The sequence below is a fragment of the Pteropus alecto genome, unplaced genomic scaffold, assembly GCF_000325575.1.
Source record: "Pteropus alecto unplaced genomic scaffold, ASM32557v1 scaffold461, whole genome shotgun sequence".
NCBI classification, from domain to species: domain Eukaryota; kingdom Metazoa; phylum Chordata; class Mammalia; order Chiroptera; family Pteropodidae; genus Pteropus; species Pteropus alecto.
In genome coordinates, this window is record NW_006431079.1 from 2623787 (window position 1) to 2641920 (window position 18134).

At 44.1% G+C, this 18134-nt stretch overlaps 1 protein-coding gene across 3 annotated transcripts in view; it reads right to left on the minus strand.

Annotated features, from left to right (window-relative positions):
* The window catches only part of GALNT18 (polypeptide N-acetylgalactosaminyltransferase 18), a 321263-nt gene that overhangs the window by 25445 nt on the left and 277684 nt on the right, over positions 1-18134 (minus strand). Inside the window, exons 9-10 of one of the 3 annotated variants that reach the window (XM_025038552.1) lie at positions 17034-17129; positions 6393-6604 (exon numbers count right to left, since the gene is read on the minus strand). In XM_025038552.1, the coding sequence (XP_024894320.1) occupies positions 6461-6604; positions 17034-17129 (240 nt within the window). In that variant the 3' untranslated portion in view covers positions 6393-6460. Of the gene's footprint in view, positions 1-6392; positions 6605-9829; positions 9922-17033; positions 17130-18134 lie in introns of those variants that run through there. The other 2 variants (XM_025038555.1, XM_006905641.3) reach the window with 2 other exon arrangements.

The following is an 18134-nucleotide window of genomic DNA, read 5'->3' on the forward strand; positions in this document are numbered from 1 at the left end:
CTGTGAGTTGGAGAGACATGTGTCATTTCCATTCAGAAGCTTTAAGAGCAATCATGTGATCTACCACATCCCGTTATACTTTTTGCCATTGGACTGGCAGTGTCCCAGATGGGGGTTACTTCTTTGGCCTTAGAAACAGGTGAGATGACATAATGCTAAAGCTTAACCATAATGACCATGAGGCATGAGCAAGAAACGAGTATTTCTTATTTTAAGCCACTGTGATTTGGGGATCTCAGCCTAAGCTGAATGATAAAGACATTGATACTAGATCGGGTAGTGCTAAACCTTAAAATATGGGACACTGACTCTGGGGCCAGAAAGTGGTCAAAGAGGAACCATTTCTGGAAGATGAAAAGATGGTGACCTCTTTTATGCAATAAAGAAACATTTGGCAAACGTGTTGCTTGCAATAACTTAGTAGACTGATACCATGGCAAATGAGCTTGTCCCTTTGTTATTATTGGCTGCTTTTGATAAGGCACTGCAAAAGAAAGATAGGGCCAGAAAAGACTTGGACATGTAGCATGACCGAGAAATGTTTGTCATTATAAACCACTTGGATTTTGAGGTCATCTGTTACTGGAGCATAACGGAGCCTGAACTGACTGACACGCCATTTTGCTATGCTCCCTCACCAAATAATCACACGAAAATAGAATCACAAAATGTGATGCATGGCTCTTAAGGAAAAGTTCAAGGGACTTGAAAAATATACACTAAGGGAGCTGGTCAGGATAGAGTCGAAGGGGGTTGATTCAAGAAACACTGACTCTGGATCCGAACTGCCTCATTCGAGTCCCCCGCTCCTTCTTCATTCGCTGTATGATTATAGACAATTTACTTGGCCATTCATGCTCTCAATTTACTCCTCTGTAAAAGCAGGAAATAACAGTACCAACTGCATGGGGCTGTTGGGAAATTATATGGACTTAGTGCTGGTTAGCATTAGCTATCAGTAATGCTCTTTTAATACTGGTTACTTACCATTAGGTTCTAAGTTCTCTGAGGGCAGGGACCATGCTTGTCTTGCTCACAATTGTATCTCTACTATCTAACCCACTGCTTGACAGATAACATATACTCAAAACATATTTGTTGATTAAATGAATGTGTTAACAAACTATTCTAGGGACAGTGATCTTCAGCTCAGAAACCCATTGAGACTCCCTCCCTGGTACCTGCTTTATATCTTTTACTCTAAAACTCCTCTAAGCTTCTCTCTGCCCAAGTTTGGACCAATATCTTTGACACCATCCTCCTCCACAAAACTCTGTGGGTTAATAGCCTGGGTGGAACAGGATCCTCTCTGCAGTGCTCTCAATATTTATCTCTAGGACACAGTCCATGCCAGGTCTAACCCTTACCTGGTTCCATGAGCAATGAGGGGGCTCAGTCTCCTGTGGCACATCACAACTGTTATCCTGCACTGAATTAAGAAGAGCTTAAAATAGTCCCAGGAAGAGGGTGTGTGTGTGTGTGTGTGTGTTTAACAGAGACTTTAACATATGGCCAGTGGGGACTGGACTCACCAGCTAGCTTGGTGATCAGAAAGATGGAGGAAAGAGCATGGTAATAAAACCTACAGGTTAAGATCCAGCAGGGAGAAGTTAGCCCAGAAAAATGGTCTTCATATGGATGAAATATTTGTGCCTGATTTTAATTTGTAAATATGAATCTCTCTATTTTGCTTGTTCCAAAACCATCTCCATCTCCATTTCCCTCTTACCTAGGACGAATATAACCTGCTTTACTGGAATAAAAAGGTCTAGCTCACGTTTTTGCTGGATGTTCCAGACCTCGCATAGCAATGCCAGATGGATTGCGCTATGACAGAGGAAGCGTTAGAAAAGTATGGCCATTCTTTTTTAGAGATTCCTTTCCTTGCCATACCACAAGATAGCTGCTCAATACATATTTTCGAGTGAAAAACTGAATGAATGAGTAAATGAAACACAAAGTGACCATACAGGTGTTACGATAAGTTATAAAAACTGCCACAGGTTTTCCCCATCCTTGCATGCTAACTACTTTGCAGTATAACATTGTAGCTCCTCCTTTCAAAGATGGAGTCTATTTCTCTGCTCTTTGAGTCTGTGCTTGGCCATATGAATTACTTTGGCCAATGACAAAATTTCCATAGCAAATTGACACAAGCAGAGACCTGAAAAGCACTCATGCAGTAGCACTTGCCCTTTCTTGCTGCTCTTACGAACCCTGGTCATCACCATCACGTGAAGCAGCCTGAGCTAGCCTGCTGGATGACGAAACACACATGCTCCAGAAGCTCCTTCACAGCAGCTGGCAGTCAGGCAACCTCTGGAAGCCAACTCAACAAGCTTACCAGCAGTTGGCCACAGATGCCTGAATGAGCCCAGCTGAGACCAGCAGAAGGAAAGGACAGCCCAACACAACACGGCACAACCCAAATTGCCTGCCCTCGGAATCTGAAGCTAAATAGTATGTCTTAAGTCACTAAATATTGGGATAGTTTGGGATGTAGCAAAAGTGTACTTATACAGGTAGCTCATTTCACAGAAGTAAAATATATGGCACAGAGTATAGGCATTTGGCAAATCACTATTCTTTTCTTCCCCTCCTGATTAAAAAAAAATAACTAATTATAATAATGATAATATTTCCCATTTACTGAGCTAAGTGTTTTACAAATATGCTCATTTAATCCTCAAAATAATCCTGTATAATTGGGTAATGTTATCTCCATTTTTAGGTGAGAAAACAGAATTATACAGAGGTAAATGAATGGATAGCAAGTGGCAGATCTGGAAACTGAATTCGGGTCATCCAGCTCTCAAACAGTACAATACACTCTTCTTACTAAAGAAAGAGAGGAAGGTTCGATTCCACCCCTTCCATGGGTGCCCTCATTCCCGAAGCTCTCCTCCGCTCTGCTTTTACTCCACGCATCCTGCGCTTCCTTTAAGGTCCAGGTATAGCTCCTCCTCCAGGAAGGCTTCCCTGACCTCGCAAGGTCACCATGACCAAGCCTTTTTTCCTCCGTGGCAGCTGGGACTCTGATCCCTTCCTTTGGCAAAGTGGAGTCTCCACAAAGCCCTTCTAATCCCGAAATGAATGCAGTATGATGAGATTGGGACGCAGTTCAGTTGCTGTTATGACAAAGTGAGCTTTGAAAGTGGTCGCTTTGTCCTGAGCACAAAAGTTGGGAACCAAGGTGACTGCGGTGGATGCAGAACAAAGACATGTGATTCCCCAAACCTGATTCTGCCATCCTATTCCTCCCATCCACCCAGTTCCCATGGGGCTGAAATATGTCACAGAATTTAATTTTTGTTGTCTTTATGAGGCTTTCTCGTCCTCTTTAAACTTCTGGTTGACCTTCCCTTGTTTGTCCTCCTAACTCTTCCTTTGACTCTTCTGAAATTGCCTATCAAACTCCCAATATCTTTGAAGGACAGTCCTTTCCAATCAGGGACTTTTCCTGTACCTACCAAAATGGCTCTTCCTGGAGGACACTGCCATTCTTGCGTGCTTTTGAATCTCCTGATTCTGCCATCAGGGATACAAACCGGAGCTGACCCACATTTTCAGCAGCACCCACATTTTCATCTCCTCCTGGCCTCTCCACATCCTTAGAAAGGGCTGCACCCAAGTTCCTTCAACCATCCCTTTGCCAGCGCTTTCAAGTCTGTAATTCCTGATTCCTTCTTCCTTGACACCCTGTAAATCTCACCTCCATAGCCTCATTTGCCTTCTTCACATGGGTTCCCTGGATGTTGGGTGATATCCAAGAAAACTCACAGAACTGGGCAAGTTAGACCAACCCCAAACTCCTGGTCACCAACTTCAACCAGGCCCCTGCACACCACCTGGTAATCCTTCTCAGTGCTTGCTCAGCCTCCGAGCCACTCCTCCTCAGCAGGCTTTTCAAAGCTTCTCTATTCTCTAACAGGCTTCATTTGCAAGACAGTCTGCAACCTGTTCCTCCTGAACCCCCTCCTTCCTCACTTGGCCCTCAGGGGCAGAATTTCCTCTCCTGTGGTCCAGGACCAATGTCACTAGCCTTGGATCTCATCCTCTCTGTCTTTATCCTGTCCCTACTCCTAGAATGTTGCTTCATTCTCTCCATATATATGACCTCTTTCTCTACTGACTTCTTTATTTCAGCCTCAAACATGCTCCCTTCTTACTTTCCTTAAAAAGCAAATCATAATATACACTTTCTCTCAACTCCACTAATAAATGGCCCTTCACAGGGAACTCTAGGGGAAGGGGAATCTAAACTCATCGACTCCACCTCCTCATCCACCTCCCTGGATGGAGGTGCTCTCACTACCATGTCCCCCAGACATTCCGCGATCGCCACGTGCATCGTGGGGGGTGAACTGCTCTATGGCATCGACTATCCTTTTTCCAGGGTTAGGTGCCAGGGCAAAACTTGCCACCCAAGAACCTCCCCATGAGGGACTGAGAAGGTGAACACTAGCTCAGTCCATTTTGTGGCCATCACTTAAAAGGCTTTAATTTTCCATGAGTTTAATCATTCCTTTATTCAACACACATTTAATTTATTAAGCACCTATTATGCCCTAGGCAAATATGACTGAGTGACTTCTGAACAGCCCAGAATATTCTGAGGAGCTACAGATACTGCAGAGACATAAATGTGTTCTGTAGTTCAGTTCTACAAGAATTAATACCGGCAAGTCCTTTTTCCTGCAGAAAAAAAATGTTATAAAATTTTCTTTTTAAGCGTGTCCTTCACCCGAGCCAACCTCCCCTCCCACACGTGTTCCTGCATTTAATAGTGTATTTCTGAGCGAGAAAAAAAATAAAGCTGTTCTGGTGATTGATTTAGAGGGCCCAGCTCCGCTAAAATTTCCAGTATATTAACACAGAGTTAACCTCAAGGACTCCACTTAAAGCTCTATGCTGGCAGGACTAACGTGCAGCAAGAAAGAGATTCAGTAAAAGCAGCTGGGACAAAGGCAGTGTGATGATGACAATGGAGTTAGTTGGGGAAATCAGATATAATAATCGATTTACGCCCGTGAGATATTCTGAACACATCCACTTAGGAACTTTCTTGAAATAAACAAATATATCCTTAAGCTTCCCTGATATAAACACCATTTAGAGATGCTCACTCAATGACATCAGCCATTCTCAAATCGCAGAGCCCATTTCTTATGCTCTTCCTTTGTCACATTCTCAGCGAGGGGGGATACCACCTCCTCCAGGGCACCGTTGGAAATGCATGTTTGGATCCCACAATGACGTTACTGCTGGTCACGGTCCAGGGATGCTGAACATCCCACGCTGAGTACGACAGTCCCACACTGTGAAGAACTGCTCTACCCAAAACGACACTGACACCCTGCTAACAGACAGCAGTGAAGGAGCAGCAAGTGATGTAGTCCAAATGTATGAAAGAGTTAGTGCCTGGTGGGGAGGGGCACGGTACCTTTGCTGTTCAGGAGCTGTCTCTTCTCGGATGAAATGCTTGCAACTTATGCTCTGTCAATGCCTTGTTGCTCTTATCCTGGGCTTTCTTGGATGCAGTTCTTGAAGACCACCTTGGGTGGGGAAGTGAGTTATGGAAAACTCTATGGGGGGAGTGTCAGTCAATGCAGCCCGGCCAGTAGAATCCTTGGGGTCTAGGAAGTGTCTCTTGCCCGGGAGTTGAGTCAAATGGAAAGGCAGGCCAGCTTCTGTGTGCCAGAAAGCCTTGGTGGCAGGAGAGGCCTTGATGGAAAGAGGTGTCCCCCATTCCTGCCCAAACCTGTGCCAATAGCAACTGGCCCTCAACAAGAAAAATGACCAGGATCTGCCTTCCATTCCAGCGGGGAAGGGCACATCTCTCAAGCTCCCGTGCCTGGGTCTCCATGGAAAGATACTGAGTCTAAAAGAAGAGACATAGATCTTGCCAGATCTTGTCTTGAATAATAATAACTAACACAACTAATAAAAATAAGAGCAACTGCAATATATCAGTTGAAGACTTACTGTGTGCCAGGCAGAGTGCTGAGCACTCTGTGTGTTTCTCCATTTAATCTTCACAAAATCTCTATCGAATGGTTTTAACTCCGTTTTACAGAAGGAGAATTAGGCTTCAGGTTAAAGCTGGCAAGTGGTAAAGCCAGTGTGTCTGAGCAAAGTACTATGACGTTTTTGTTAAAAAGACTACCTTCATTTAGGCAGAAACCCACCAACTTTATGAACAGATCCATTTACTAACCAGAGGTGCATGAATGCCTATTCCTAGACAGGCAGTGTGCCAGAAACAAGGGATATACTGGAGAACAAAGTGCCTGCTCTCAAGGAACTTAAGATCTAGTGGTGGAAGGAGACCATAAACAAGTAAACAAATCCATTGGCAACTGTGATTATAATTATGTTTATAGGTCTAATACAAGAGCTGTGATACAGGAATCAGATGCAGAGATCTGAGAATCATAAGTGACCACCTTAGATAGGGTGGTCAGGAAAGAAGTGGCCTCAGGCTGAGACCTGAGGGATAACAAGCGGGGGGCGGGGGGCGGAGTGGGGGCCTTTGGATCTGATGCTTTGGCCCTGGAATGCTGAGACTAGATGTCTTTCGATGGAGAGATGATTGTTCCAGTTCCTTGGGAGAAAGGGGAAACCCCAAAGGTGAGCACATGCAAAGAATCCTTATGAGTCAAGAGAGAGCTGACCCGCCTGTGTCCCGTGTTCCAGCCCAGAGTGGATGGGAAGGGTGGTGACGATGGGGTAGTATTTTCACATCTCTTCTGTCCAGTCTTGGGAACCTGCCATAAGACCTTTCAGGGAGAAAACTGCAAACCAGACTTAGTTTTCCTTTAGATCCTGAGAAGAAGAGCGTGCCCGGTGGTTGGCTACATCAGCTACTCCTTCCCCTGTCCTCTCACTGCGGCCTTTATTCATCCAGCAAGTGTGCCCTGGCATCTCCTAAGTACCAAGCCTTCATCACTCCACTCTGTGCTGGCTTATTGTCCCGTCTCTGTCCTGAGAATGTCCTGAGAGCAGAGGCCGCATACTTAATGGAACCAGGGAGGCAGTCCTGGGTCATAGCTCTGAGCCTGGGCTCAGCAGTTAGGGAACCAAGTGCCCCGACTTGGTAGCAGTATGGCCCTGAGCAAGTTACATAACTGCCTTGAGACCCAGTTTTTCTCCCTGTTCAGGTGGAGAAGTGCAGTATTTACTTCCCAGGGCTGCTGAGTATTAACCGAGATTACATACACAAAGCATTTAGAAAGATGCTTAGGAACAGTAAAGTAAATAAATGAATGAATGTAAGCTGTTGTTAGTATTCTTATCTATAGGTAGACTAGCAAACTCTCAAAAGATGTTAAGGGACTGCCCTAACTAGAAAAAAAAAACCCAACATTACCGAGCCCAGTTCTATACTAGACTTGGTGCTAGGCACGTACAGGATTGTTACTTTATTAAAATTCAGCATCCACCCCATTTTACTGATCAGGAAGCTGAGACCCACAGAGGTGAAGTGAATTGTCAGAGAGAACAGAGCCAAGTCGAGATCTAAATTTAGCTCCTCTGACACTGGCTCAGTTCCTATGTCCAGAGAAGCTTGAGGAGCAAAGCTCTCAAAAGAATGTCAGGTGGAGGGCGAGAGGCTCAGCCTTCTCTGGGTAGAGAGCAGGAAGCACTTTCCTCAGTGTTGGCCTACTGTGGTGCTACTAGTGACTGCTTCTTCTCGACCTGTGGGAGCTTAAAAAGTCATGCAAAACTCGCTGTTTACCACTCTAATTGTGCAGTTTGGACATGAAGTGAAGAACATATCATGTGGAATGAATAAGAAATCAAGTGGCTCCTTTTTTTTTAGCACCGAAACTACAGGAGCGGCCCAGAGTTCACCAGCACTCGGTGAAAGAGAAGCCTCCCACTGCGGCTCCAACTTCTCTGTGCCTAACATACCCATCCTCTCTGTCCCTGGGCACCTGTGCCCCATGCTGAGCCAATGCGTCAGGGCCACTGGCTCTGCTCTGTGTGTAGCTACCAAAAGGGCAATGGAAATGGGGTGCTTTTCAAAAGCAGGGTGGGAAGCTGGCTGGGTGCTCACCTTAGCCAGAGTGGATCAACTCTAGGCTGATGACCACAGGCAGGTCCAATGGGTGCCTATGATGGAGAGGGAGCTCCGTGAGGGTCACCTGGGCTAGCCTTGTGGAAGCAGCCAGAATCTAGAGGAGGCGGTGGTAGGAGAAGAAGCGGCCCTGGCGGTTAGCCTGCACTTCCCAGCCTCGAGCTCTTTCCTCACCTGGGAAGAGGATGCTCTTAGGTATCAACCATCTTACACTTACCATCTTATACCTACCATCTTGTTCTAGGCATGATGGGCCTGCACCTACCATTTATTAGGGGTGGGACTTGAGTATACCTTTATTTCTTTGGGTCAACATCTTTAAAGTGGGAAGAAGCTGGCAACATAGTTTTAAGATGAACTGACATATGGAAGTTGTCTAGGGAGACCGACATAGTAATTTTATATATTTATATCTATCTATCTATCTATCTATCTATCTATCTATCTATCTATCTATCTATCCATCCATCCACACACACACACACACATACATATGCAAATATATTATATAATGTATATTAGTAAACAAAAAATAATATAATAGTTAAGTAGCATTTACTACAAACTATGTTTCGTTTACAGATATTTAAGGTAAAGAGAAATTAAGTGTCTTGTCCTATACTTTTCTTACAGCTAATGAGTGGCGGAGCAGGGATTCGCACCCAAGCAGCCACCACTGGGGCCCAGCACAGGCAAGTTCTGTCCTTTTAGTAGGGCTGTAGGGGAGGAGTGAGACTACAGGCTGCATTAATAAAACAGTCTATTCACTTATCAGTCACTGACGGGCAGACACAGAGAGGAGTGAGTTCCTGAGCCCTGGGACGCAGGTAGGATGCGTTAGGAACTTGGTCTTCATAGATGCTTCAAGGAGCTGCAAGGATGAAGAGAGCCACTAAATCCTGTTTCTGGGGGCAATTGCTGCAGGTGGTCTTCTCTACTTGTCCCAGCCATTAGTATCCCCCTTCTTCACCCTTAGAGAGGCTGCCTTTGTGTATGACATAAAAATACCAATAATCATGTTCTAAGCACTGGGCTAAGTGTTGTCACATACAGACCATCAGAGCCCTCACAATACTTCAGTGAAGTGTGTATATTGTTGTCCCAATTTTACAGATTAAGACATAATTGGACACTAGAGAGATTAAGTCACTTGCTGCAATCATTTATGTCGTATGGGCAGAAGGGGGACTAGATCCCAGCCTTACCTGACCCTAAGCAGTGAGTGCACTGTCATTGCCCTGGATTCTGGGGAGCAAAGACTGCCCCCTCAAATGACCACCCTGCGCTGTGAGTGGAAGTGCCACAGGGAGAGGCTGAGTGGTGGCTGCCCAGAGGGTGTGCAGAGACAGCCCCCCGCATCACCCCTGAGGCACCACTCACTCTGCATCCTAAGGGAACAAGGACCCCTGGAATTATGCTAGGCTACAGCTCAAAGGCCCATAAATCAAAAGATCCAAATTACCCTATGTGGATTAGGCCCCGAATAATGCAGAGCTGAAGGTGACCAGCCAAATTTTCAGGACTGGTTGAGGGTCCCCTCAAACTGTAACCTAGTCAGAGTCCTCCACTAACATTTGTCAGGAGGCACCTGGGCAATACGACCACACATGAGGAGTTGCAGAGGGCACAATTCCATCCCTTCATAGCCAATAAGAAAACTCAGGGAAGTTTTCAAAAACCTCACAGCCACTCAGTGCCTGGCACTCTGATTTATTTATAAATAAAAATCACAGGGAAGTGGATAAATCTCTCGAAGTTCACAGAGAAGCAGCAGACGATGTAAATTCTTGGCCCACAAAGTAAAACTTTCTGAATTGCCTCTGAGATGTTACTTGAAAGATCTGGGGGTTCAAGCACAATCCATGAGAAACCTCTAACGGTCCATGCATTGCCACTAAGATTGCCAAACAGCTTCATTATGACCCCGTGTGGGAAGGGCAGTTTCTAGAGAAGGAGCAGACAGAGAAGCAAGCACATTTGTTCATTCATTTCTCTCTCGCTCCCTCTCTCTCCTTTCTCTCCCTCCTCCCTCTTCCCTCTCTCTCTGTATGTGTGCATGTATGTATAGCCAAGTAAGAACTTTAAAAAATGAGAAAGAAATCCCCTCCTGCAAATTCCAAAAAGCAAAGGTACCAAAGTCCATCTACGATTCCATACTTTCCTTACTTTTATTAAATATAATATCTGATCTAACATGGAATTCATCTTGGGTAAAAATAGAATAAAATAAACTTATTTTACCTAATCTTTATACCCTGAGTCAAAAAGCACTTCCTGAAGCATAAACGTGGCAGTTTCACTATTTCAAAAACTTTAGAAAGAATTGAAGTCTCTTTCACCTTCCTTCCATAGCCAAGAATTTATCTTCTCACAGGAAAAGCACATTTTTGCCCCCTGTGTCTTTTACAGTCTAGAAGATTTAGGCAGCAAGAATAGGAAGAGTCCCCATACACTTGTCTCGTCTTGTCCCGTCTCTCCTTTGGATGGGCTAACGAGAAGACGGTCTGCAAGTAGGATGCAAGTAGGCTGCATCATATGAATTGTAATTATCTAAGTGCCTGCTTCCCTCTCCAGACTAGGACTCCCCCAGGTCAGGGGCTTGAGCAAAGCTACCTTTGTCTGTTACAATTCTTGGCATAAAATAATACTCAATGCATGTTTCTTGAATGAGCAAATGAATGAATGAGAAAGTAAATGAGTGATTGACTAAATAAAGAGTCTGTGGGGAGACAGTACTGTTGTATTTTCCCTAGCAGAAGAAATTTTCCAGGCTGTTACACTAATTAGGGCTAATATTCTCAGTTATTTTGAGGATTGCTTGAAATCTGCTGCTAATTTAAATAAAATGGTTACATTTATTCATTAATTAATTAGTATGCTTCCCCTCACTAATTTGATTAGTTATACTATGCTTTCTCCTACTCAAGGCCTTCCCTGAGACCTGTGTATATCACAACTATATCAGAGTGAACTTTTAAAACAAAGTTTAAGCAGAATCTCTCAAAGAGTTTAAACACAGATGAGAACCCAGCCCAGCTTTCTAGTCCGAGGTATCTTTGGGTCCCGAATGTCTTTGAGTCCTGCTGGGCCACGCGATAAATTGCTCTACAAAAACTATTCTTATCACTAGACCTAATTTGTTTTTCAGGGGAAAGGAAACTTTCTAAAATACGAGGACTTCCTAGAAGACAAGCTATCATATGTTTGATGAATGAATGAATGAATGAATGAAAATGAGGGAGAAACTGGAAGTCAAAACACAGGCATCCTTCCTAGTCCTATCTTCGCTGGTGTGACCTCAGGCAAGTTAGTTCACATCACCAGAAGCCGTTTTCTTGGTTTCTTATTTGTTACAGGTGGAACTGATTTAGAAAATATCTAAGGTCATGTGGCAGAGACCAGGCTTCCTGGGCACACAGAAAACCCTAACTTCCCACATCTTCTGTAGTTAGGCAGGACCGCGTGACTAGCTCTGGGTAAAGAAATGTGAGAGGAAGTCACATGAAGCACTTTTTAGCCAAGACATGAAAATCAGATCTCTAGTCATAATCTTCCCCTTTGAGGGTGTTTATGCATTGCACTGTGTATCTCAAAAATTCATATGTCGAAGTCCTAATCCCCCAGTACCTCAAAATGTGACCTTATTTGGAAATAGGGTTGTTGCAGATGTCATTAGCTAAGTTAGGATGAGGTCATACTGGAGTGGGGTGAGCCCCTAATCCAATAAGACTGGCAGGCTTATAAAAAGGGGGAATCTGGACAGAGACATGCACACATGGAGAATGCCATGTGAAGTTGGAGTTATGCTGCTACATGCTAAGGAATTACCAGAAGCTAGGAGAGATGCCTGGAACAGATCCTTCCCTAGCGCCTTCAGGAGGAACATGACTCTATTGATGCCTTGATCTTGGACTTCTAGCCTCCAGCACAATGAGACAATAAATTTCAATTGTTTAAACCGCCCTGTGGTCCTTGTTACAGCCATCCTAGGAAATAATATGGGAGATGGATGAACTCTGGCCAACAACACACAGCCCATCTCCAGGATGACTCAGTCCACTCTGGCTTTCCCAGCTCACTGGGCAGGCCAGAGCAACAAATTCCTGTCACAGCAGAGTCCCTATACTGCCCTGTTCTGGGAAATGTGTCTGACCTGAGGTTGGTTTCAAGTCTTCTTGCCTTTGGGCACTAAACGCTGTGCACCTCAGCTGTGGGCCTGGTGGGAGAGGACAACTGGGACCTCATGTTCCTAGTATAGCTCACTTACATAGGGTGCTGCGGCTTTGAGGAATGGGGAGAGGAACCCAAGTCCTTAAGATTTGCTGTAGGTCATATCAAGAAGCTGATTTACAAAGCATCAAGGGAAGGCTAGCTCCCAGTATTCCTGGCAATCGCTGTGCAAACTCGCAGATCCCCAGGCCGATTTCAGAACAAAAGAATTTGAAGTGAGAAGATTGGCAGAGTTGGGCCTGGAGATGGCCAGTCCAACTTCCTCATCTGCAGATAAGAAGACGGGCCCAGACAGTACTAATCAATAGTGCTAGAGATCAGAATTGTCATTACCTTTGGATAGAGCTATTGATTGAGAGCAGGAAGTTCCGAGGAAGCCCAGCTGGATGACGGGCTTCATCTGGGTGGTGATTGTACAGTGTCTACTAATGTAGAAACTCCCTGAGCTGTACTCTTTGTACTTTAGTATAAAATTATGCCTCACTAAAAGAGTAAAACAAAATAAAGGCCCAAAGACAGTTAAGGTGATATTGCAGATATGTGTGTGGCAAGATCAAGCCTAGGACTCAGGCTTCCTGACGCCCACATCATTACCCTTTTCCCTACTCCACTGTGTTTTTGCTGCTATAGCAACTCAGTGATGCTACAATAGTCTGTGGGTAGGCTTTGATCGGGGAAGAAACCCAAGGAACATGGCACACGTGGTCAAGGAAAGTCAGTTAGTTCATGAGCTGGAGCTAGAACCTTGAGGGTATTTATACTGAGCGAGACTTAATGAGCAGTAATAATATTATTATCATTATAGCAATACTAATAGCTAACATTTATTGAGCACTTACTATATGCCAGGCATTATTTTAAATACTTTACATATACTAAATCCTCAGACAACCCTTATGATATTATTAATCCATATTTTACAAATAAGAAAATAGTTCCAGATTAAAATAACTAGAAAGTGTCAAAGCTGACATTTGGACTCAGGTGATCTGGCTCCAGTATCTATGTTCCTAACTACAATACGGACTGTCTTACGTCGAACCATTTGCAGCTGGCCGACTGGCAGGCTCTGCTCAGGATGACACCCACTATGCCATATTTGTCCAGTGGTCCAGAGAAGCACCAACTCTGCACGTTTCCATATAGATTTATTAAAAGCAAATTCTTCCATCGTCTCCTGGATCGTAAGTATTAAAAAGCAGAGAGGGAATTTACAAAAAGACCAAACTACTTGTGACCTGGCCACTTTGGTCCACACTCAAGAACAATGTGGGGATATTCTGAGCTGAAAATTTAGGTGCCCAACTGAATTAATAATCAGAGTAATGCAAATTAAAACCACAATGTAATACCACTGTAAACCCACCACGATGTCTATAATTTAAACAGAAAGATAATACAAAATGTTGGCAAGGATGTGGAACAACCAGAACTCTAATATATAGCTGGTGGGAGTGAAAATTGATACAACTAATTTGGAAAACTGTTTGGCAGTATATTAGTTGGCTCTGGCTGTCATAACAAAATACCACAGGCTGGGTGGCTTAAACAACAGAAATTTATTTTCACGTAATTTAATGAAGTCCAAGATCAAGGTGCTGGCCCATTCATTTTCTTGTGAGAGCTCTCCTCCTAGCTTGCTGATGATCACCTTCTTATTGTTTCCTCACGTGGCAGAGAGAGTGATGGAGCTCTCTGATGTCTCTTCTTATAAGGACACCAATACTATGGGATCAGGGCTCTACTTTTATGATCTTATATATATCCTTAATAACTTCCTTGCTCCAAGTACAATCAGTATTAGCGAATACTTCAACATATGAATTTTAGGGTGACACAATTGAGTCCATAGTATTCTGCCCCTGATCCCCCAGTCCTCAAATTCATTTCCTTCTCCCATGCAAAATACATTCATTTTATCCCAACATCCCCAAAGTCTTAACTCATTCCAGCATCAACTCTAACGTGTAAGGTCCATACATCATCTAAATCAGTTATGTGTGAGACTTGAAGTATGATTCATTCAGAGGCAAATTTCCTTTCAGCTAAGAACCCGTGAAATCAGACAAGTTATGTGCTTCTGAAACATGATGGGACAGGCAGAGGATAGATAATCTCATTCCAAAAGGGAGAAACTTGGAGGAAGATAGGGCTGATGGGTCCCCAGCTAGTCCCAAATCCAGCAAGGCAAATCTCATAAGATCTTAAGGCTCGAGAATAGTTCTCTTTGGTTTAATGCTCTGTTCTCCGGGCCTAGTGAGGTGGCAGCATAACCCCCATGGCTCTGCAGGGCTGCCTGTCCCTTTAGCTCTCTAGAGTGGTCCTGCCCAAGTTGCTTGCTGCTTTCGCCCCACCCTTGAGGCACTGGGCAGGGTCATCTTGGCCACCTGAAACCAGAGAGGAAGGCCCACCCTTGAGGAAGCAGCCTAACCCCTGCCTGTGGTAGGAGTCGCAGCCCTGATGATCTCTGAATCATCTTCAGCATCACTCTTACCTTTTCTTGAGTAACAGTGCCTGTTCACAACTGAATAGAGCTATGGTCCCATCATGGAGCATCCAAGAAGTACAACAGCTTTCCTTCATCCTGTCCTACTTTCTCTTTAGTTTTAACTGGCATCTCGATTTCTGCCTTCTGCTGCTGAGATGTCTGAATAAGTTCATGAGTCCCATCCATCCCTAATCTCTTAGTTAAATGGCCATTGCCACATTCTTAGTGTTTTCTTCAGAACAATCTTTCTCATTTTGCACAATACGGATAGGCTGAGAATTTTCCAAATCTTCCAGTTAAAGTTAAATAAAGTCATAAGGGTAGAGTCCTGATCTAATAGGATTAATGTCCTTTGAAGAAGCGACATCAGAGAGCTTGCTCATTCTTTCTTTCCTTGTGAGGACACAGCTAGAAGGTGATCATCTACAAGCCAGAAAGAGAGCTCTCACCAGAAACCAAATCAGCTGGCATTTTGACTTAGACTTTCCAGCCTCCAGAACTATGGGAAAATAAATTTCAGTTCAAGACACTCAGCCTGTGGCATTTCGTTACAGCAGCCCTAGCAGACAAATATAGGCTGTGTCTGCGAAAAGTGAACATATGTCAACCCAATGACTCAGTGATTTCGACTCCGAGGTAAAAATACAAAAGAAATGATTGCCAGCCTGTGGCATTTCGTTACAGCAGCACTAGCAGACAAATATAGGCAGTGTCTGCGAAAAGTGAACATATGTCAACCCTATGACTCAGTGATTCGACTCCGAGGTAAAAATACAAAAGAAATGATTGTATATGTGCAACAAATGACATGAACAGAGATGTTCACAGCAGTAGTATTTGTAATACTACTGAACTGGCAATAGCCCAAGTGTCCATCAACAGTAGAACATGTAGTGAATATGGTATATTCATAAAATGAATAAATACATAGTAATAAAATGAGCAAATTACAGCTACATGTAACAGCACGGGTGTACTTTACAAATATAATGAAGAAAAAAAGCCAAAATGAGAAAGCATATACCTGTGATCCTATTTATATAGAATTCAAAATCAGGCAACAAAACCCTTTTTCTTGATCTGGGTACTGGTCACACAAGTATGTTTGCTCTGAAAATCCATTAATCTATATATTTATAATTTGTCTATTTTTGTCTATTTTCTGTGCATATGTTACATGTCAATAGAAGGTTTACATAAAAATAGTCATCATTAGAAATGACACACCATTGAAGAATGAGTTGCTATGCTGTGTGGTGTGGGGATCGTGTGATCCGCTGACCTGTAATTGACCAGTCACTGATGTCACAGCAGATCAGTCACAAAATGAACAAGGTGGTGGAGATTACAGTGGACAATTTCAGGAAGTCTCAGCGTAGTACACCAGGTGACACATAGTACATCGGGTGACACACACATCATGATATCCTTCACTCTTGTGTTTAGGCAGGTAACGACTCTTTTAAACACTAGATTATAATTGCACAAATATACCTATCTTCTAAACTAAAATCTCTTTTTTTTTTTTTTTTAAATCACTGTGTACTTCTAAAGTTAAGTAAACTCTGAAAATGTTGTTAAGTCAGAACAACTATGTCAATAATGACATTCTTGGTCAGTGACTGTTCAACTGTACTTTGTTGAATAAACCATTTCTCTGGCCTGTGTCCTTGACATTCTCTTTGGGTATCTGAAGCCCAGGCTACGAATGAAGAATATTTTTAGGATAATATATTTTCCTAGAAAATATCCTTCATTCTCCACCAGGAGAAGGTCATAGGAACCACAAGAGTCCCATGGCTATAAATTTTGGCTCTAGCTGTTATCTCCTAAAGGGTAGAGGCTGAAGCCTGTGAAATAGCACTCTGAAGGGACCCCAAGGTGTCTGGGAACTTGGGGGAACCCAGGGCTTCCTCCTATTAGGGAAAGGCATGACTGCCAGAATCAGGACTGATTTAGCCATGGTCTCTCCAAAGGAGGCAGGCATTCCATGTTAGAAATTTATCGCCTTCCCTGCTCCTCAGCCCAGAGGATCCTGGCATGCCAGCATCTGCTCCCCCAGGCTCCTTCCAGGCAAGACAGTTATGACTCTCCTCTTTTGCTCATTAGGATATTTCCTAATGAAAGGTCTCAGAGCTCCTGGGCACAGAGGAGCCACGCAGAGTTTAGCTATCCTTCCCCACACCAGACACACATGTGCACACCCCTGTCATGGGGAGCTCTCAGAGCACTCACCTGAGGCGTCATCCCGTGGCAGATGTACACAATGGGAACGTTCTCCGTGTCTGGACCCTGATCGAGACACAAATCGGTCTTCAGAGAGTTCTGCAACTGAACACCGGGGGAGAGGCGGCCACACCAAAGAGAAAGGAACAGAGAAACAAATACATTAAATCAGGAGAAACAAGCCTTCCACTGAGACGAACTCCATTTCCATAATCAGCCCAAGGCCCCTTGAATACTATGGAAACCAACAAGCACCAGCTTTTGCTTTGCATAAAGGTGCTGAGGGAAGAGCAGACCCTACGAAGGAGAAGCATTAACATGTTAAACAGCAAGCTGGGTTTGGGGAGCTGAGACAGTTTAGGTAAAAATAAAATATGCGCACACACAAGATGGTGCTGGGTTTTTTACCCCCTTCATTTCCACGGGGTGGCACAATGGCCTTCAGGCGTCCCAGGAAAGAAGTCTTTGTTCCCGAGGATTGGGAGAAGTGGACAACATGTTATCTGTTTTGGGGCCTGGGATGGGGCCCCTCTGCCTCCTGTGGGTCCAGTAGTGGTTGGCCAGGCCCCAGCTGCTGATGAGGCTTCTCCAGAGTGGGTGGTCTGGTAGGTGAATAAGAGAGAAGAGGGCCAGCACAGGAGAAGAGAGAGGTAACTCTTACTCTCACCTATAGACACATGGCAATTAACAGAACAAATGTGGTGGCCACTAGAATTGTGAGGCCACTTAGATTGGGTGTGGGGGATCTGTTGGGCCATGTGCAAGCAGAGAAATCCAGCTGCGATGAAGGAGTAGATAAAGCATGTGGCAGATAGAATTAGAGACCAGAGATCATCCTGCCCCTGCTGTGGTTTCAGTGGTCTCCCAGCTCGAGTGCTATGTCCAGCTGTACTTTGGTTCCTGTGTTCATAAGAGAGTCTGTAGTATTTTTACTCACCTTAACTCAAGCCAGCTTATATAGTTCTCCTTAGCAATCAAAGCACTTTGTTTAGACTAGAAAGCTAGAGATCAGAATCCAGAGGGAGACCTGGGCAATGGCCACAGGTGGGTCATCCACTGGAGAAGGCCAGAGACAGGCCGGGCCTGAGCTTTGGCAGTCCTGATTGATTG